This window comes from Trematomus bernacchii, unplaced genomic scaffold, assembly GCF_902827165.1.
Source record: "Trematomus bernacchii unplaced genomic scaffold, fTreBer1.1, whole genome shotgun sequence".
Classification (NCBI taxonomy): domain Eukaryota; kingdom Metazoa; phylum Chordata; class Actinopteri; order Perciformes; family Nototheniidae; genus Trematomus; species Trematomus bernacchii.
The window spans coordinates 3,028,510-3,050,091 of NW_022987739.1; the positions used below are offsets into that span (position 1 = coordinate 3,028,510).

The 21,582-nt window shown below is 41.1% G+C and overlaps 2 protein-coding genes across 9 annotated transcripts in view; one reads left to right on the top strand and one right to left on the bottom strand.

The window, feature by feature from the left end:
- slc44a5b (solute carrier family 44 member 5b) overlaps positions 1–13,711 on the top strand; it is a 38,351-nt gene extending 24,640 nt beyond the window's left edge. For 2 of the 4 annotated variants that reach the window (XM_034147531.1, XM_034147533.1), the window contains 13 exons: positions 205–317; positions 519–650; positions 2,249–2,348; positions 2,452–2,544; positions 2,874–2,961; positions 3,486–3,748; positions 4,470–4,564; positions 4,657–4,760; positions 4,879–4,952; positions 5,275–5,345; positions 9,136–9,224; positions 9,550–9,634; positions 11,267–13,711. In XM_034147531.1, coding sequence (XP_034003422.1) covers positions 205–317; positions 519–650; positions 2,249–2,348; positions 2,452–2,544; positions 2,874–2,961; positions 3,486–3,748; positions 4,470–4,564; positions 4,657–4,760; positions 4,879–4,952; positions 5,275–5,345; positions 9,136–9,224; positions 9,550–9,634; positions 11,267–11,373 — 1,414 coding nt within the window. In that variant the 3' untranslated portion in view covers positions 11,374–13,711. Of the gene's footprint in view, positions 1–204; positions 318–518; positions 651–2,248; positions 2,349–2,451; positions 2,545–2,873; positions 2,962–3,485; positions 3,749–4,469; positions 4,565–4,656; positions 4,761–4,878; positions 4,953–5,274; positions 5,346–9,135; positions 9,225–9,549; positions 9,635–9,937; positions 11,171–11,266 lie in introns of those variants that run through there. The other 2 variants (XM_034147530.1, XM_034147532.1) reach the window with 1 other exon arrangement.
- An 85-nt stretch (positions 13,712–13,796) lies between these two features.
- LOC117495930 (LIM/homeobox protein Lhx8) lies at positions 13,797–20,287 on the bottom strand. Of its 5 annotated transcripts, none has more exons than XM_034147539.1 (8): positions 20,152–20,287; positions 18,557–18,682; positions 18,273–18,394; positions 17,416–17,636; positions 16,594–16,697; positions 16,019–16,114; positions 15,004–15,193; positions 13,797–14,330 (listed from the first exon to the last, which is right to left on the bottom strand). In XM_034147539.1, the coding sequence occupies exons 1-8, from the start codon at positions 20,230–20,232 to the stop codon at positions 14,254–14,256; spliced, it is 1,017 nt and encodes a 338-aa protein (XP_034003430.1). In that variant the 5' UTR covers positions 20,233–20,287; the 3' UTR covers positions 13,797–14,253. The 5 variants fall into 5 exon arrangements, with proteins under 5 accessions (XP_034003430.1, XP_034003427.1, XP_034003429.1 ...); XM_034147536.1 differs by adding an exon at positions 19,438–19,559 and having other exon boundaries at positions 13,797–15,193; positions 20,152–20,225; XM_034147538.1 differs by adding an exon at positions 19,438–19,565 and having other exon boundaries at positions 13,797–15,193; positions 20,152–20,225.
- Between the last annotated feature and the right edge of the window lie 1,295 nt (positions 20,288–21,582).

The window sequence follows — 21,582 nt, forward strand, 5'->3', positions numbered from 1 at the left end:
GTACATGTTTGAATAGTTAATCTACTATAATTAGTTTGTTTAATATCGAATCATATCAATTTGTTTTAAAGCTCAATAAATAACAAAGAAGACCTTTGACCGGCACTTTTCTAATTTTGTCCGGAAGATTTAAACTTTATCGGACATTTTCATTTTCGGGAACTCTGCCTTCTACATTATGTATTCCTTTTTGTGTTGTTTCAGAGGTCTGGTGATTACCATGGTGGTCAGTCTGATCTTTATCCTGCTGCTGCGCTACACTGCTGGGGTGCTCCTGTGGCTCATTATCATTAGTGTCATCACTGTGATCGGCTTTGGTGAGTATTCACTTCAGACAGTAACCTCTCATCACCTTTTGCTACCTTATACTCAGTACACATGTTGGAGTTGTTCTCCACATGTTTACATTTGAATTCCTAACTTCTGTTGTCATGGCAAACTGTGGCAGATTTAGATTTCTGCTCACATGGTTTCATCTGTTGTTCCTGGCTCTCATTCTTTCTCTCTGCATCTCTCAGGTATCTGGCACTGCTACTGGGAGTACAGCAATCTGACCAGGAAGCCAGGTGCTAATGTCACCATCTCTGACATCGGCTTCCAAACAGACTTCAGCATTTACCTTCAGCTCAGCCAAACGTGGCTCATCTTCAGTATGTTGTCACCTAGCTTCCGCAAATTTACATAAAAACGTTTTACTGTGAAACCCTAATCCACAGTACAATGCTTGTTTTTCTCAGCCATATTTACATTACATGGCATTTAGCTGACTCTTTTATCCAAAGTGACATACATACAGAATACCATAGACATGCCATAGACTACTTACCGTCTGCTCCTCACATTTTTTATGGAAAATGAAACCTTCTGCAGCGACTATTGTAATACAGTAGTATACTGTACAGGGTTCCTACGGTCCTGGAAAACCTGGAAAAGTCATGGAAATTCAAAATGCAAATTCCAGGCCCTGGAAATGTTATGGAAAACAATATTTTTCCCAAAGTTTTGGAAAAGTCATGGAAATGTAACCAAAGTTGCATCAAATATAATTTATATTTGATCTAATCGCCGAAATAGTAATACTATAACGATAATAAATACTGTATCGTATAGTAATGAAACGTAAAATGTTATTTAACTGTCGAGGTATTTTGCTGGTGAGAGATTTTTACAATCACGCCCTCTAGTCTACAGTGCTTTAGTCTGTAGGAGCTAGTAAGCCTACTATTTGATTTGTTTTAGCACAACATGTTTCATATGCAGACCTTATTTTCCAGCTTATCATGTTAAAATAAAAATGTTTCAGTGGTACCGCTGAGAAAGAGTAATTTTTTTTGGTCATGGAAAATTAGGTAAAGGTCATGGAAAATCATTAGTGAAAAAGTGTATGAACCCTGACTGTAAATAGGTGTCCATCTGCAGCAGTGGATAGGAATTAGGAAAGATTGTTGCTATTGTTTTGTGGCTTATTTCTTAAAAACATCCAGTCATCTACTACTTGATGTGTCCAAAAACATAGAGAATGAGGTAGTGCCCCCTGGTGGTCATGGGGTTGGCTACCTTGATCAAGATATTAATAGAAGTTTACATAACAGTGCTGGATATGATCCAAACGTGTGTTAGATTCAATATTTAACCATTTAAAGGTGGGGTAGGTAATTCACTTCAGACGCACTTTTTGTTATATTCCATGGAATGCTCTTAACATCCCGATAGCAATGAATACATTAAATGCTTTGACAATAAATACATAAAAAAATGTCATCTGTGTAAGCCGTAGTACTGTAAAAAGCACGACCAATCATCTGAGCCGGCCTGGCTAAAATAGCTGGATGGCCTACCTGCCTGTCAGCCTTCCATCTGTGCACAAACTTATCTCGTGCCCTCATTGGTCATGTGCGCGTTCGTGTGTGTTGGAGGAGGGGCTCTGTAAGGAAGTCTGAAGGAAGAGGCAGATTTTTTCCGGTTGTGTACTTTCAAATTCTAGCGCACTCGAGCTGGTTTCTCCATTCTTACCTACCCTACCTTTAAATGTGCTATAGACAGAGTTGCAGTGGCTTTCAGGGAGCTGAATTAGAGCTCTCTAATATGCGGTTGCTTTCAGCTCTGCATTCTGTGTTCTGTTTGTCCCATAGCTATGACGGCTTGTCCTCTTTCTCACCTCTGTCTGTACCTAACATAGGGCAGCGTGTCTGCTGTCAAACTTGGCGTGTGCATTGACTAATAATATAACGTATCATTTGTTTTGTAGTGATCTCACTTTCTGTGATTGAGGCCGTTGTTGTGATTATACTGATATTTCTGAGGAGGAGGCTGCGCATCGCTATTGCATTAATGAAGGAGGGAAGCAAGTACGTATGAACAAAACCTCTGTTGTGTCCTTCAACATAAAAAAGTTCTTTTGACAGTTTCTTTCACACAATTAAATTTTTTTTTTATCTTTCTTACAACTAGGGCCATCAGCTACGTCATGTCCACTCTCTTTTACCCCATCATCACCTTTCTCCTCCTGGCCATCTGCATCGCTTACTGGGCCGTCACAGCAGTGTATCCTTCTAAACTGTTGGTGATTTGATGAACTGTTTCCCCCAGAGACTTCTGTGTGTGCAGTCTTCGTTAATGATAATGTATAAAAAAAACATGTCACTAAACAGATCATGCACTGCTATAGATGATGCAGTTTTAGAAAATTGTGCTTATTTCCCCTTGTGCTTTATGTTTTTAAAAGCAAGAGCAATATGGAAACATCTTGTGTCATTAGACATAGATCTTACACTGTAAAGTCTGGATGCACAAGATGGATTATTGTATGTCAAATGTATAGAAAGTACTAAGAAATATTCCATCTGTGTTGCCCTTAACTAGTTTTCCCTCAGCTTCTTAGCATCATCTGGTAATGCAGTCTACAAGGTCACACCTGCTGACGATAAATGCATGTATGCCAACCTCACATGCAGCCCAAACGTTAGTCCCTCACTCTCTAACGTCCATTTTCTGGAAAATCACTGGTGTAACTGTTATTTTTGTTAATGTGTAATATCTCTGCCACTTCTATCTCTGTCAAATATGTCTTGGTCAGACTGTAATCAATCAGAGCAAATGTAATAGCTTCTTATAATTGCCTACAAGTGAAATCTGATAGCTGGCAGTGAGCTTGAAGAATCAATCTCTAAGGCTCTAATGTAAATAGAGTTAGTCAGTGACGGCTTTGAACTATTTAATTTGACACATGTTATTCATCATCCTGCCTGCTTGGTGTGTGTGGGATATTGTGAGAGTCAACAAAGATGTATGATTGATGTGGTCACACAAGCTTTAATAAAGGCAGGATTACCTCAAAGAGATACATTAACAGATTATTCAGTAGCATGCAAAACAGAGGAGATAAAAAAGTGTATTTGAATAGTTTGCCTTTTTATGAATTGGATGCAACTGAAACAATAAGGCAAATCACATTATTAAGTTCAAATTGTGTTGCATCTTTTCAGACCTTCAGTGAGACCAATATTACCAAAGTGTGCCCCGGAGCCCAATGCATGTTTGCCTTCTACGGTGGGGAGACCATGTACCACCGCTACATCCTGGTGCTCCACCTGTGTAACCTGTTCATGTTCCTCTGGCTGGTCAACTTCACCATCGCTCTGGGACAGTGCACCCTGGCCGGGGCCTTCGCGTCCTACTATTGGGCCCTGAAGAAGCCCGACAACATCCCAGTGAGCCCCCTCTACTCCTCCTTCAGCCGAGCCATACGGTACGGAGCTGTTACAGGTCACCTTTGTACATGTCAATTGTCCACTGCTGTAAAAATATGTCTTTACCCCAAACATTTGAATTAGTAACATTTGGGATTTACCTGCTTTAGTTAATAAAAAAAAATCAGTCATGTCATTTAAAAAAAAAAAAAAAAAGCATCTATTGAAACCAAGCCCCCAGGAAGTGCGCCAGACTCTGAGGAAAATATTTGTTGTGGCCAAACGGCGGTACTACACTTCCGTATCAGTCGCTAAGACTTTTTCCCATTGACTAACATTGGGAAAGAGACGTCTGTAAATCGTTGGATAATTTTTTTTTAACTAAATAAACTACCCAGTATGAACATTTGTATAGCCCTTATTAAAAACATTCGGTCCTCAAGTTGTAAAATGTGCTAATAACGTTATTCTGAGAGTTATTTTCCTCGGCATTATGAACGCGGATCTAACCCACGGGACCTTCAGTACTACATGAGTTTTACCTTTACCCATGGATGCACAATAAGAACGGATTATATGATTATATGAATACTTTCGTGACGTTTCGCTCTCTCAAAAGTTGGGCCATTTTGTCTTCATGCGCCAATGAGCAACTCTCATAGGAATGAACGAGGCCCCGCCTCCCACGCTGTATCCAGTTCTTATTATACATCCATGATTGAAACTACTAAGATTTGAATGGAAATGTCTTTTATACTATTCGGTTTTCTGGTGTCTTAGCTATCACACAGGTTCTCTTGCCTTCGGTTCTCTGATCCTCGCTGTGGTGCAGATGATCCGGATAGTTCTCGAGTATGTGCATACCAGACTGAAAGGTAAGCTGTCTAACTTAAAAAATACTAACCTTTCTAAAATAATCAAATGTCCATGTCAAATGGGGTGTTGATGGTCAATAATGTTTTCCCAGGTTCTGAAAACTCATGTGCTCGATTCCTGCTTTGCTGTCTCAAATGCTGCTTCTGGTGCCTGGAGGACTTCATCAAGTTCATGAACAGAAATGCATACATCATGGTGAGTTAAGAAACACCTGCTTCGGACCGATTTACTGCAAGATTCCATTTCATTTTGCACTTGAATAACCTGTAACCTGGTTCAATGTGTTATTACTTTACTTTTGTCTCATCAACAGATAGCAATATATGGAAAGAACTTCTGCACCTCTTCCAAGGATGCTTTCTTCCTTTTGATGAGGAACATTATTCGGTAAGGCCTTTCTTATAGTTCTGTGTAAGATCTATTGTACAGATGAACTGCTGTTGAGACAATCTCCGTTAACATGTCAGACCAAGGAAAAGAAAATATATTTAGATTATAAAACAACAAAAATGGTGTGTATTCACTGTATGTAAGTTAGTGAAACAATCAAGTAATCCGTGTTTCAAGCAGCTGCACATTATTCCTAATTACCCTACTTATCATGTCGTTATTTTGGGTGCACTCTACGTGTCTGTGCATGACATTAACTTGTCTTTTTTTCTTGTGTCTGTGTCTCTCCACCACTTTGTTCTCTCTGTGTCCTCTGCAGGGTGGCTGTCCTGGACAATGTGACAGACTTTCTGCTTTTCTTGGGAAAACTGCTTATTTCAGGAAGTGTTGGTGAGTTGCATGTCACCTGCAGTTTGTGAAGTGACAGACAGAGTGAGATATCGATAGTTACGTCTGTAACTATGGTTCTATGAGTCCCGGATGACCGCAAGAGGCGGTGCTTTAGCACTGCATATGTCCATCACGCGCATGCGCAGCTCGAGTACCAATAACAACAAAGTCACCTGTGACCCACGTGACACCGGCTATGTATGTATGTATATGCCGGTGTCGTCAGAGGATCTGTTCCCAGAATCTTATCGCGAGCACACAATAATTCTGAGTGACAGGATACTCTGGCGGTGCTTTAGCACTGGAGGTCTTATATCAACAATGTCATGAAGAATCCAAGCACTTACTTACCTAGCTGGAAGCAGCGGAGCTCGGCAACAGGACCACGCCCAAAGGGTGGGGGGTGGCGACATTAACCCGATTAAAAACCTGGAGAATGTGCCAGAAGACGCCCACGACGCCGTGGCACAGATGGTCTCCAGGGGCAGCCCGAGATGTTGAGATGCTCCTTGTAGAGTGGCATCTCAGCCCTGATGGCGGGGGGCGGCCACTGGCCCCATAGGCATGTGAGATGGCATCGACAACCCAGTGGGACAGCCGCTGTTTATAGAGAGCACGACCCTTCCTAGTGGCAAACAGAGAGCTGCTCTGACCGCCGTATACAGGCCGTAGCATCAATATACGCCCTTAGGGCACGCACAGGGCACAGCAACTCAGGCGTGCCGCTCTCCTGTGGAATGTTAAAGCGTGCCAGCTGGATAGGCCGATTGGAGTGGGCTAGTGGAAGCACCTTGGGCAGGAACGCCACATTCGGCCAGAGGGCAACACCCGAGCCATCGGAGTTCCACCTCAGGCATGTATCGCTCACGGAGAGGGCATGTAGCTCTCCAACTTGCTTCCCTGAGGTTATGGCAAGCAGAAATGCTGCCTTCAAGGACAGCCACTTAAGCCCCACCTGGGCCAGGGGCTCGAAGGGAGGAGATGATAGGGCATCCAGCACTAGGGGCAGGTCCGAAGCCGGAGCCCTCGGGGTGCTAGGGGGACGCTGCCGTAAAGCCCCTCTCAGGAAGAGGGACACCAACCTGTGGTGCCCGACCGTGGCGCCTTTGACTCCAACATGTCGGGCAGAGATAGCAGCCATATAAACCTTCAAAGTGGAGTGAGAACGTCCACTATCCAGAAGGGACTGCAGGAACATTGCAAAACTCCGTCCCACACTCTCCCTGTCAGATGCTGAACAACTGGTCCATGCCTTCGTCTCCTCAAGGCTCGATTACTGCAACGCTCTCCTCATCGGGACTCCTAGCGGGAGCCTTTAGAAGCTCCAATACGTACAGAACAGTGCCGCTAGGATCCTGATGAGGGTGAGAAAATACAACCACATCACACCCGTTCTTCATTCCCTCTACTGGCTTCCTGTCTCATTCAGGATCGAATACAAGATCGCACTACTGAAGGAACTTCTCACATCACAAACCTCCACACGCAACCTCCGCTCCACAACCAACCATCGGCTTCGCCCCCCGAGGATCAAACTCTGCACAATGGGGGATCGGGCTTTCTGTGCAGCTGCTCCTCACCTGTGGAATTCCCTCCCAGACCACCTGAGGACTCCACAGACCACTGACGCCTTCAAGAAAGGCCTAAAAACCTTTCTTTTAAAAAAAGCTTTTGATTAAACTTTTGTTTGTTTTTATTATGCCTCCTGTAGCACCTTGGGATTGCTGTTAGCAATGAAAGGTGCTTTACAAATCGAATTTATTATTATTATTATTAACTCTAGAATGGTGGCCACAGAGCAATGCCCCGGATTCTCAGCCTTACCCAAACACCAGTGGGAGAAGAGCTTCCATTTGCACTCATACTGCGCTCGAGTGGATGGTGCTCTGGCATTCAGGATAGTTTCCCTGACAGATGCCGTGAAAATGCTCAACAGCGGGTTGGCCCCGCAGAGGCCAAGCCCAAAGCTGAAGGCGGTGAGGGTCGGGATGCCAGATCTGACCCCTGAGCTGTGACAGAAGGTCCTTCCTGTCGGGGAGACGCCATGGTGGGCTGCAGCAGAGACTGTGCAGCAGTGGGAACCAAACTCTCCCCGGCCAGCGGGGGGCGACCAGAAGGAGCCTGTGCCCCTGAGTAAAGACCCTCTGAAGCGTCTGTAGTATCAGAGGCAGTGGCGGGAAGGCATACAGGAGACTGTCTGGCCAGTCTCCTGTCTGGCCAGTCGTGTCAGAGCGTCCGCTCCTGACCCATCGGGCTGGTCACCTCTGCCCAGGAGAACCAGAGGGGTCAGTGCCTCGACTCTTCTGAGGCAAAGAGGTCCACCTCGGCCCTGCCGAAAAGGCTCCAAATTGTCTCCACCACCTCTGGATAAAGCCTCCACTCCGGAGGCTTGTGCAGAGAGAGGAAATCTGAGACCTGATTCTGGTCTTCTGGTAGAAAGACTGCCCGCAGACTGGCCAGGCGGGGGCCCAAGACAAGAGGCTCTGTGAAACCCGGAGCAGCTGTGCGGACCTGGTGCCCCCCTGGTGGTTGATTTGGGCCACAGCGGACATGTTGTCGGAACGAACGAGCACATGCTTGCCCGCCAGTTGGGGTAAAAAGTGCATGAGTGCAAGCAGCACAGCCCGAAGCTCTAGCACGTTGATATGGCGTGCACCTTCCTGGGCAGACCACTGACCCTGAGCAGTCCTGCCCTGCCACACCGCACCCCACCCTGAGAGACATGCATCCACAGTGACAGTCTCCCTGCGGGATGGGATGGCGCCCATGGGCACGCCCATCAGAAGATAGGCCCTGTCCCTCCAGCGGGACAGAGAGTGGAGGCACCGCTGAAACACCCTGACTCTCCTGTGCCTGTGCCACTTGGCGTCCAAGTGAAGGCTGTTCAGCCACATCTGCATGGGGCGCAGCGACAGCAGGCCTAAGGGCACAACGGCTGAGGCAGCCGTCAGTCTGCCCAAGAGCCGGAGGAAATGAATGTAAGGCACCCTCTTGCCCAGCCTGAAGATGGGAAGAAGGTGGGAAATGTCGTCCGCATGACGAGGTGTCAGCTAGGCCCTCATGGCGACTGAATCTAGGACCATCCCCAGGTAAGTGACCTGTTGGGAGGGGTCTAGGCAACTCTTCCCGGTGTTTACTGTTAGACCCAACCGGGCTTCGTGAGATAAAAGGAGCGCCGTATCCTGGGCCACTTGAGGCGGGGACGGCGCGCAGACCAGCCAGTCGTCTAGATACGGCAGGACCTTCACGCCCTGCGCCTGCCCGACCAAGCCGACACCAACCTGTCCGATCTAAGTTTCTGCGCAGCCGGCCACAGCTCCTGGAGAACGAGTAAGCCTGCGGCTCCGACTGGATTAGTCGCGAAGCTGCGCGCAGCCAGCTGTTTATATCTGCCATACTCTATTTCTGTTCAGTTTGTGTCATTATAAGTTGAAATTGACTGTTGCACAGGTCGTCTGCCGGTCAGTGAAAAGAAGTAAATCTCTGACATTCAATTTAAGAAGGCCTTAAATTCAATTTAAATGATGAAATAATAATTTAAACATTAATCAACATGAATCCTAGTTATATTATACCACTCGTCTATGTCCAGATTTAGTGATCTGATTGTTCCAGAACAAATATGTGTGTTTGTAGGCCCTTAATATTTACCCTGTTAGAGGTATTTGTGCTGCTGCAAGCGTCTTGGACAATTAGTCTAAAATCCCTTAAATGTTTGTTCTTAAAATATTTGTTAAGTATCACTTTAAAGATTTGACAAGAAAATAGACTCCAATGTTTTTTTTTGCAGGTGTTCTTGCATTTTTCTTCTTCACACGTAAAATACCAGTCATTCAAGAGGAGGTGCCATCCCTAAATTACTACTGGGTCCCCCTTGTGGTAAGGAATTTAAATGTTTTAATGAGTAATCATACCAGCAATAACAACTGATATATTTCACTGATGTGTGGCATAGATCGATGCTCACTGAGTTTTAAACATTTTCTCAGTTGTGGAAAGTTGCTGGACTGCATTTATATTAATTGTATTCATTTAGTTCAGATTGCGTTATTGCACAGGGTATTTGCTTTTGTTAAAATATTTATGACTCAGTGGTCCGTATTGTCCTGATGTTCCTGGTGTTTGTTGGAATGCCTTATAAAACAGAATTGCATAACAATGTTGACAACGTAGCATACTGACTACGACCGTATGATCTTTTCAGACGGTGATATTTGGATCCTACATGATTGCGCATGGATTTTTTAATGTCTATGCCATGTGCGTGGACACGTTGTTCCTGTGCTTTTGTAAGTATGCTGTTTTTTTTCAGAGCTTTGCATGACATAGTGCGGGAATATGACTACATGAAATAAGCGCTGCTATGATGGTTAAATGTCAAGTAGCCTGTCAGCAGCTGAATGTAACTCTTTCCCTCTTTAAAACTGGCTCTTATAACAACTGAAACTGATTCTTGCTCATTCAGTTCTAATTCTTGCATGCTCTTTTCAATGATTTCTCTCTACTAAGTCTTTGCTTTGCTTTTTCTGTCTGTCTGTCACTGTCTGCTCTTCCTGCTCCTCCTGCTCTCCCGTGCTGGGACCTGGTCTCAGGTGAAGACCTGGAGAGGAATGATGGTTCTTCCTTCAGGCCCTACTACATGTCTCCTGGCCTGCACAAGATCCTGCGCAAAGGAGAGGAGGGTTCCAAATCATGCGCTGCCTCTTGAGCGATGTGCGGCCAAAACTAAACTGCTGACTCTCACTCACTTCTCCATATCTTCTGTATGTGTGGGGGTCTGGACGTTTGAGAGCAAGTACTGTAGGGCTAAACATCAAAACTGGATGCATCCCAGCCTGGTCAGGGATGGCCTGGACATGAAAGGACATGCTTTCACTTCAGTTCCACCCAGAAAAGGCACGGCGGACTAAAGAAGACCAGTTTACTTCATCTCTCGAGCCAACTCAGATACTTGCCTTTTTTTCTGCCACGCCTATTTTCTTTTTCTTCTCTGTATTCTCTGCTGACCTCTGCCTTACTGAGAGGGTACATGTTAACTCGCAGGACTAACGCATAGGCCGATATAAATAAAATATGAACATTTTCCCCCCAAACGAACATAAGGACCTTAAGATGTACAGATGCCCCTGATAGACTATGGCATAAGGCTTCACCATGACAACGTGGTGGAGTTATGGGACACCCTCTTGTCGCACTTTGGTCCTCTAGTGTAAAATCATGTTTTGTATGCACTTTCACATATGGGAAAAGAACCATGTGTTTTATTTCTTCTGTCAAGCATGATTATGTTGCTGGCTGTGGATGTTTACCATTGATTTTATAGGTTGCTTTTGTTCCACCGTATTTATATATCACAAACGCACAGATCCAAAAATGGTGTATAATTCTGCACTAGGAAAAACAGGTTATTTTACACCATTTAAGAAAAAGGTTGCAATCATTTCCAAGTTTCCATTATGCTCATAGATGTACTGTAAACAAGACGGAGACTGTGTGGGAGGTCAAGACTTCAAAAGACATTCATGGTTTAAAAAATGTATTTGAACAAGACCTGGCAGTTTTCAGGAAGCGTTTGAATGCAGCCACTAGTTCATGTGCCTAGTTGTGAGAAAAAAAATGTTCCTCTTATTCTGTGGTTATAGACCTAACACAAGGAACCTTTTGCGATACAGTTTATAAAAGGATGTCAAAGCCATTTTTGGTAACTTTTTTATTGGTATGGTTCAGATGTATTGCTGTTTTAATACTAAGTATAATACACGCATCTATCTGGAGGTTATTCAGTGGTTTTTTTGTATAGAAGAATTTTTTTTATCAATGAAAATGTGAATACATTTTTTGGAATAAAAATGAATGGTTTAAGTATTGTCCAGTGCGATTTCCATTGCAGTTTTTAACATTTTGCTACTGCTGCCTCCTAGTGTGGGATCTGGAGGCGCACGACGGCTCTCCTCTCCGGCCCTACTACATGACCAAATCCCTGAAGAAAATCCTCAAGAAGAAAAACGTAGAGACGCCGAGAGAATGAAGTAGAGAAAATAAAAAGGTGGGGGAAGGAGAAAAGCTCAAGTTCATTCGCCAAAGCATGGTACAAGCCCATGTGGCAATAATGACTTTGCCAAATATAATTTAAGTGTTCACAAGTTGCAGCCGTACACTCTAATTAAAAAAATGTTGCAACTGTAATAATTAGATCCAATCACATGCTCCTAAAGTATGATGAGTAATGTGTTTTGATATTTAACTTCAAAAGTCAGTTTGTTGTTTTTATATTCAACGGTGTACAAGCAACACCAAGTTCTTGTAAATATTTATATTTTTTATTTTATAGTTTTAACTGATGTATATATGGGTGTGTTTGTTACAGCCACAGTCATACTTCACATAAGTTCCTATTGGAATGAGTGATTTCTTTCTTTATTGAGATTGTGCTAAACATCAGCAGTTTTTGTTCGTATAACTCTTGTAGTTGCCGGTTCCCACCACTGGATGGCGCCACTCATTAACGTGTGTTATGTATACTGTTGTTGTGGTGTTGATGTGCTGGTGATTGAACTCGTTTTTCCATGAAATGGTTAGACGTCAGCTCGTCTATGTATTGTGTTATCACATGTTTTTTTACCTCAATTTGTCTCACATTGAGAATCAGATAAGTGTCCACTGTTTTCATCTTTAACTGTCAAGGACATAATGGCAGAGCATTTCAAAGTGCTTCACGCTTTAAGGGCCTTTTTTGTAGAATTGCCACATTGAGTGTCTAATTGCATCTTGCAGCTACATTAATTTTATTTTAAGATGCTTTCCTGACATTCATAAAAGAACGTGTTAGAGTGATAGTCAGCAGCAGTTGGATGTAGGAATAAAAGGTGAAGTAGAAGGATATGCTGCAGCGTGTGTCAGACCAGTCTACAACGCAGAACCTTACACGTGTTCTTAGATGTTTAACATGTCTATTTGTGGGACGCAACCAAAATTGTCTCGTCTTAAAGAGTCCCTAATTTTTTTAAATGCTTTAAAAAGTGTCATACTCACAATGCACACCAATATTACTAATTTTCAACAGCATAAAACATAAACCTGCAGTTGAACCCACTTCTCTGATGAAGCAAGAAGCTTCAAACTTTGCTTCCATCAAAAAAGATCTAGGTAGAGTATCCCCTTGATTATAGAACAAAACATAATACCAACATTTCTTGATGGAGTTATGAACTTCATTGTACAGTGTTGAATCCTTTTGTTTCTATGGGTGCTCTGTTGGTCCAAATTGGAGCTTACCTCAAATAGTATTAGTGAGTTCAATTGAGGCAGTAGTCAGGCAGAACTTCTTTTTTTTTTTAAAGATGGTTTTAAAAGACAACTTGCCCTATATTTTACATTGGCTGCTTTCTGAAGTATAAGCACATCTCTGGCATTAGAAGCATGCTGATGTCAGGTCAGTTTGCATGACTGTTTGTAACACTGGTGCGCCAGTAATGTGGAAGATACAGTCTGTTTTGATAAGATTCTAAGTAAAGCTTGAATATGTTGTATGTTAAATGAGTTATTGGCAGGTTTGGGTGTCACCAGGTTGTGACTGAAATACACAAGTGACACAGCTTTTGGCAGTTTCACACACATCCAACTTATGGTGAGGTTTTCTACATTAATGTGATGCTCACCTTTAGATCTTTGAGATGAGACTCATGAGTCTTTGTACCGTGTTTGTCAAATGTGGAAACCTGCTCTCATGGTGCCTCAGAGTGACAGCGCCAGGCTCACACACCCTGTGCCGCCGTTTAGCTGAACACGCTGGGACACGTACAATGTAACAATTCAGTAAAAGCAAAACAACTGTGCTTCAGTGTCTGAAAGGAGAGAAACGATTCCTGTGGTGCTCAGTGTGCCATATAACGTCTGCCTTTATTCCTTTTTATACTGAAAAACTTGTATTCCTCCAGTTGAATTGTGGATCTTTACATCATGCAACAGGTCGGGTTTCATTCCCATGAGGGTGGATACCTAAGATCTGATAACAGAAGTAAAAGCTGCTTTTATATGCCTCCCCCCTTCCATGTCTGAAAATTGGATTCTTTTGGTCAACCACAGTCAACAAGTAGACACAAGTGCAGCTCCTCTCCTCATTACGTGCGTCACTTTTCTAACCGCAAACTCTTAAAAGTCAAACTCTAAAGATGCAGTGCTCAAACCTGTCAATACTGCAAATGGTGTTATTTATTGTGGCTCCTTTGTGCACAAAGCTGACAGTATAAGTGCCTCTGTTTTATATTTATTTATAACGTTACGGTTGCATGTGTTTTTTTTAACAGATTATATTACATCAAATATAAATGTTTCTGTTTTTATCAATAAATAGTATTTCTACTATGTTTTTACTATCCTCTATTCTCTTAATATGCACATCCAACATGTCAGATGTCACTGGATCAGAAAATGATGTTTTCTTAATAATTAGTCCCGGTTTTGTAAAATTAGACATTTATTTTCAAAAACACTTCACATACAATAAATTAATTAATTGCAATATTCAAACACAACTGTACAACCTTCATAACGATTTGACATTTTGGGTCGGGTGGCTTCCACTTAGAGTAGCCCGGTCAAACTGTCACCAACTACACAAACAGATGATTTGATGATGTCATATCATCTGCCACAATCCACTGAGGTACACGGAAACCTTTTCATTTCCACATTATACAGTACAAATAAATTATAGTCAACCATATTGTGCTTAACAGTGAAATAAGTGTATTCAAAGAATGTCGACATTTAATAAATCACTGGCTGTTCAAGAAAAACACGTTTGATGGTTCACTTAAAATCAAACTATATTTACCATAGAGACCTGAATACTGGTGTGTGTGTGTGTGTGTGTGTGTGTGTGTGTGTGTGTGTGTGTGTGTGTGTCTCAGGCGTGAGACACAGGCAGGGAGGTCATGGCGTGGGCTGGCAGCAGCGGTTGAAACATTGATGGAGGGGAGTGTACTGCGGGCACACAGAGAGCACTGCAGTCATTATAAATTATATATAAATAGATCTTTCTATTAAGACATTAGTAAAAGCTTCAGCGTCATCATTAAGCCTCTCTTGTCTTTGTTAATGAAACAGCAACAGTGGATTGAAATCAATTCAGGAACCTCTGGTTTCATTTAATTTCATGAGCAGGGATGGTTACTGTGACCTGTGTACGTAGTCAATTATGTATGACCATTATGTTTTATATTCATCCTCCCAATTCAGATGTTGCACAATTCTCTTTATTCACTAATGCCATTTGAAGAAAGTTCCTTTAAAAAATATTTGAACTGTATTTATTTTTCAATGTTCATCTTATATCCTGACATTTTCAAAAAATATCCTATGCTCTACTTTTTTCTTTGGACTCGATTTTTAACATCAAATCATTAGCAAATTAACTAAGCTGATATTTGTCTTTGGCTGGAGGGGTACGTAACCACTCACTTCTTTTTGTGGAATTGCCAAAAGTTGAAATTTGGGAAACCTTTTTAAGTGCCTCTTGGCAGATAAACTCCTGTTTAAATAAACCAGATCAATATAATATTTCAAATATTAAAATATGAATTTGACATGTAGTTCTTTATAGTGAGCAGTGAACCACAGTACACCGTGTTAATGTCATGAAAAGGCTGGTGCTCACTGTCTATGAAGGAGTGTAGTGCAGAGAGCATTGACCCCTCCGGGCCCCCGTAGGCTGTGTACTGCAGCTCCTCGGGGGTGAGGGTGGGCTGCGAGAGGCGGCTGGACTGCAGCGAGGACATGGGGTTGCTGGAGCCGTGGTTGGGGCTCACATGCTTCTTGTGGCGGGCTCGGCAGTTCTGGAACCAGACCTGTTAGTTAACGGGACAAACACTTTTGGTAGGATCATAAAAACAAACAATCTACCGTTCACACAAAACACATAAACCAAAAGACACACGATATTAATGCTGTGAGTAATTCTGTAAGCTTGTAAACTGCAGGACTTTATCTCGCTGCCAAGAGATCTCAGACAGTGGAGGAGCTGCACCTGGTGAGTAAAACCATATGTCTCTATCAACTTTTACTAGCATTCAAAGTTAGTTTGAAGTCTCACAGCCATTGATCTGAAGCTGTGTGTGAGGCTGAGCAACTCTGTATAGTTTTACATTATTTAAATGATACACCTTATTTGAACACACTTACTTGTTTACCTTATTTTCCATGTAAATAACACAATTGAAAAATAGTTAATGTTCTGATTATTATAATATGATAAACCTTGTGCCAGAAATAGAAAATAACTAAGAATATTTATTCACTTATTGTTTCAAAGTGTACATTTAAGGTATTCTTACTTATTATTTTATGCTGTATTGTTCTTCTGCACAACATTTCAGAAGGTCAAACATAGTTATTTGTTCTCCATTACAGCTTCATGTCAAGACTGAATACTTTGTTGATTAATATTTGACATTTAAAAATATATGATCAATTTATGAATAAAATGTGCTGTTTTTTTATTAAACTGCAGCAGAATATAGTTTTTGAAACATGCTTTACATTAAAAATGTTATTACATTTGGAGAAAGCCTGTGCATATAGAATAAATGTTTTTTATTTTGGTTTTCCTTAATGTTTTAACAAGATGTTTCCATATTGCAAACTCCATCTCCCCCCTCACGTTCCTCACTGACCTGTATGACTCTCCGGCTGAGACCCGTCTGCTCCGCCAGCTTCTGCAGCGTCTGAGCGTCTGGATTGTTGTCCTGAGCAAACTGGCCCTGCATCACCTGCATGTTCACAGGTAAAACAGAAACACGTCAATAACACACACAGATTTGCTTTGTTGTGGTGTGAGGAAATGAATGTTTAAGAGCTGTGTAGAGATTTGACCCACATTTGGTTTGTCACTACAGTTCACAAGTCATGTTGTTGGAAGACAAAAATACAATTCTACAGAATAACGAGAATAAAAAATACTTTAATATTAGGGTTGACATTGATTTATAGTTTCCTGGATGCAACATAATACTTTATTAACCATATCATTTAGTATTATAAAGAAAGAAAAAGACATGTAGTTTATTAAAATGTACATTATACCTATTTTTGTTTAATCCTCTGGAGCAACATTTTGATTACACAAATTTGAGATAAGGTGAATGTATTCGTGGGCTCATTTTTAGGCCAAATGATATATTATTCAGTGTTTTCCCAGCAGAATTGCATAATCATTGTTTATCTGTGAAAAGTGAGGATGGAGGTTAACCTGCAGCTGGTCGGCGGTGAAGCTGGTGCGCGCTCTCTTGGAGGGTTTGGGCTGGTTGATCTCCTGCTCGGTGGGCACAGCCCCCTCCATGTTTACAATGCTTCCTGCAACAATAAGAGCACATCTCATATTAAAACATCTTCAAAAATGTAGCTCAAATATATATTTCCTTTAAATTATTTCTAAGTAGGCAATTTTAATTAGAGCAGACCTTTACTAAAGAAATGAAGTCAACCTACACAACATTTTGAGTCAGTTAGTTGATGTAATCAAAAGATAGGTTTTCTTTTACAAAGTATGAAACAAGCAACACGTTCACAAGGGATGTGATCATGCAGTAAGTGTCTTTGAAAGCTGTTCAACATAAAAAAGCATTTAGAAAAATAAACTGATCATTTATGGAATTATAATAATACAGTTGAAATTGTTAAATAAAAACAGCAGCATGCAATAACAATATTAAAAACTATAACCAATCACTTCCATTTAAATAAATATTCTTGGGACATGAAGTTGTTGTAGGCTAAAATGATGCCTTTTTTCATTCATTCACATATACATTTTGTTAGTATATATCTAAAAAAAAAATGCATATTCAACATCCTGGTTCAGAGTAATATAAATGACTGATATTTTTTCCATAATAAGATACTTCTGTGATAAGGACATGGTTTTTCACAATAACAGAAAATTGGTATTTTTCTGACAAAATAAAGTAACGTCTTGGACTTTAAGTAATACTATTGCCTCTAGATGTGTTATAGACATAACGTAGAAAACAGGATAAGGACCGAGTCCCCCCCCTCCCCCCGGCCGGCTCACCCTTCTCCACGGCCCGCTTCAGGTTGTCCAGCATGCAGTCGTAATGCACCCTGCAGAGCACCTTCTCCTCCACCAGAGCGAACTCCTCCCCGGTGGACAGCTGCCTCTTGCAGGAGAAGCAGGCGAAGCAGGCCAGGTGGTACACGTTCCCCTTGGCCCGCCGGACCCAGTCTGTGGAGTGGATGTTCCGGCCGCAGCACGCGCACCACGTCCCGTATCTTCTGCAGGGGGGGGGGGGTTGGGTGAGCACGGTAAACCCTCAGTAAAATACAGGAGCGGCCTGAGGGCATTTAACTGCTTCAACACCGAAGTATTTCAACAAGTGTTTTTGGCATTTAAAGTATGATTACGATTATTTTACTTGCATTTATGTTAGAGATATTTTTTAGGCAGAGAATACAATTAAAAATAGCATTATCCAGCAGAATTATTCCATTATTTAGCCTGCAGGACAAATGTGGAAAACTGACTGCCTTGGTGAAATGTTGAGATAAATAGGCCCTGTTATATTTAATTAATAAAGAAGTGACTCAGATTTAGTCTTGAGTCTCCTTCTTTTGTAACGAATTATTTTACATAATGGTGTAATATTAATACAATTATTCTTGATCTATATATCTTAAATATGTAATAATGAAGAGTTAATTTTGTTGTTGTACAATAAACCGGCAGAGTTGGAACATTTATAAAATAAATATCAAGTCAAAGCAAATGACGTATATAGACATAATGTTATTATTAATATTATAGATTTGATATTCCTCAATTTGCAATATAATATATAACGTGACGTCATTATATAGCCTAGCCTATATAGATTCGATTTTGAGCCGCTGGATAAAAGTGGATGCACGTACCTGAAGTAATCTAGTTTACAGAACACTTCTTTTTCTTTGATGTAGCAGCTCGTGTGGCTGCCAAGTGAAGTTTGGCACACGCTGCACGAGAGACAGCGCACATGCCAGCACAAGTCGTTAACCTATACAGCATGGACAGGAGAAATTGGCATAAATCAATCAGGCCCGTTGTGTACACGCATGAACACCAGCGTGAGTTCTAAAACACACACACATATCCAAACGGAAACAAGAAAGAACATCTAAAGTTAAATGGAAAACAGTGCGCAAAAAGTTGTTTTTACCTTTAATAAATATTTATCCACAATCTCCTCGTTGCAGCTCGCGCACACAGCTCTCCCCAGCAGAGGTGCCGATGCCATGGCCTGCAGCGTCGACGCGTCCTCATCCAAAACCTCCACCGGCGCGCCCTGCGGATCACACTGCGGTTAGTCTGACGCAGACTGCGCAACATGTTACAACTCAGAGCACCCGATTACTGCCAATAACCATAAAACACTGCAAACAAAATAATCATTATTATAATAATAGCTATTTTCTGATCCTAGTTGTACTGGCTCTACTGTAGCCTATGGATTCAACTTGTTTTTCTTGTGTCAATATATTCAAACCTTAGAGAAAATTAAAATGTAGATTAGATGGATAGGATTATGTTAGATTAGATATATAATTTAGTGATCCCAAATTGTATTCTCACAGCAGCATGTACATGCATTTGCATGACTTAAACATATAATAACATTATAATAACATTCACAGTCAAATATACATATCCACATTAATAAGATTTATATAAAGTATCTAAAGAAAACACAATAGAAAATAACAGAATCAATTGGAATAAACTATAATAGATCGACCGACAACTAAATACAAACAAAGGATTCTACAAGTGTGCAAAAATAGTTACGGAATAAAATAAGCAGCCATAATCATTTACAAAGTCAAAGTGAATTGTTCTTATTAACTAGCCACATAAGCTAACAAAAAAAAAAGTTAGCTCTTTTTTAGACGCTAATTTGAAAATCGCTTACATGGAGGAGAAATATTCGTATATTTGTTAGCCAAATTGATCCAAAATGTGGGGTATTTAAAACTGTATCCGTCATAAATCCATCTGTTTTTGGAGATAAATCGAGTTTGAGCTACAGCAGTGATTTCCTACCATAATGTCTCTCCTGTCCTCAGTGCATTTGCCTAGCAGCTCTTGGTCTCCTCTGCAGTCTTCACACATGACGGAAGTTAGATTCTGCAGCTCTGTCCCGCTGCAGCTGCCTGAAATGCCCCCTGCCCCTTCCCATAAATATCATGCCTTTCACTTTTCACCATGACAACGCCGGCGATTACCAAAATGACATTTAAAAGAGAAGGATAGTCATTACTTACATAAACAGACAACACTCGAGCTAATGCTTATCCTATGTGCATTATGTTCTTCAGATTTGCATTTGTGATTCAGCCGCGGCTCGTTGGCTGTGGTTAAACACCGCAACACGCCAATTTCACGTGTCAATCAAAAGCACAACAAAAAGCAGCGGGGAAAGGCGGATTGATTTTTTTAATAACAGCAATTAAAAGGCTATGTTCGCCACAAACGGTGAAGCAAAAGGTGAAGAGGTCTCATTAACTACTTGAGTTTTTAATTGCAGAATTCAGGGGAGGGGTAATTTTCTTCGACATTTCTTCAAATTGTGAAAATACTGAGCTGTCACCGTGGAAGGCCGGATTAAATGACAGACTGAAGCCCACTTTAATTTAATTGGTAAAGCAATTTCGACTAATATTTAATCCCCTCCACGATCTATAGGCTATACACTGACTCACACCTCGACCTGCTGACAGGAAATACAGCCGGCTGGGTTTAATTGGCATAACTCACCTCATCGTTGGACAACACAGATCCGTTTTCAGTCTCGCTCACAACGCAGCACTCGACTTTTACTTCACTTTTCCAGCGCATGTCTGTTTCCAGAAGTGAAGGTGCCCAGTTTCAGAGTAAAAGTGCTGTTATTCTTTCTTTCTCCTCCAGGATTCCTCCGTCGCTCTGTCTCCAGAGGGCGGATCATAATTCATATTTCCCTGTCCTCTGTGACCGCGCCTCCCTCAGGAAATACATGCATTGTCTGGCTTTATCTGAGCTTTGAGGAAAAGAAAAATATAATGTCTGTATAAATATGTATTGATCATTTTTCTCCTTTTTTAATTCCATGTTATGGTCGTATTGAATACAAAACTATATGAAATAAAGATCAAATATATGAGATTAAGAAAATAAGCACGGTAAAAATCAATGTATAGGTTATAATGAACACATATACATCATTAATTGTCATACATGCAATTACTAACTAACCGTTCTTGTAACATATATTGTTGATTAAAATGTCCTCTGCCTCCTGAATTAACTTTAACCACATGCAGGCAGCATAATTAGTGTTAACAATGGTAAAGTATACCACTGTTTTATATTTACTCAAGTAGGCTACGTCTACTCTAATTAAGGTACTTGCACTTTACTTCTAAGGGGAAACATTTAACACATGTAGCCCCTTTTTCATTGAGATCTTAAATAAGGATACAAAGCGTGATTATCAAATAAAATGTAATGCATTTTAAAGACCAACAGTATATAATGTGCACACCACAACCAGTGTTAACATTATCAGTACTGTACACGCAAGTAGTACAACATATAATAATATAAAACTCTTAAACAAGTCTTTCTGCAAAAAGTGCTTTTTCTTTTGAGTGCATTTTGTTAATTCAGTTATTATTCTTAAGTAACATATTAAACGGAGGAAAAGTCCCCCATAAGATACATTGATCAACATGTGGTCGGTTTGTTGAAGAATGCAAGTCTCTCAATTAGCTTTGAATGACCGCCATCCTACTAACATTTTATATATTTAATTGATATACAGTTACAGAGACCATGGCTAAATTCACCTTTTAAGGAGGCGTGTGGCGCAGTGGATAAAGCTCAGGGGGTCACAGGTTCAAACCCCACTGCAGTCAGCATGTCGTTGTGTTCCTGGGCAAGACACCTCACCCCAAATTGCTCCTGTGGGGATTGTCCACAGTATTGAGTATGCAAGTCGCTTTGGATAAAAGCGTCTAACAAGTAACATGTAATGTTAAGCAATTTAACTGGTCTGTGACCTCTTAAAACAAATCAATGTCTGTTGGCAACTCACTCCTCTGACTTTTGTCCAACCTCTCTTATTATTTTAGGGAAGAGAGAAACATTATACCATACAAAATAAAACAGAAAAATGCTTTATTTTGGTAAAATCAACACAAAAAGAATTAA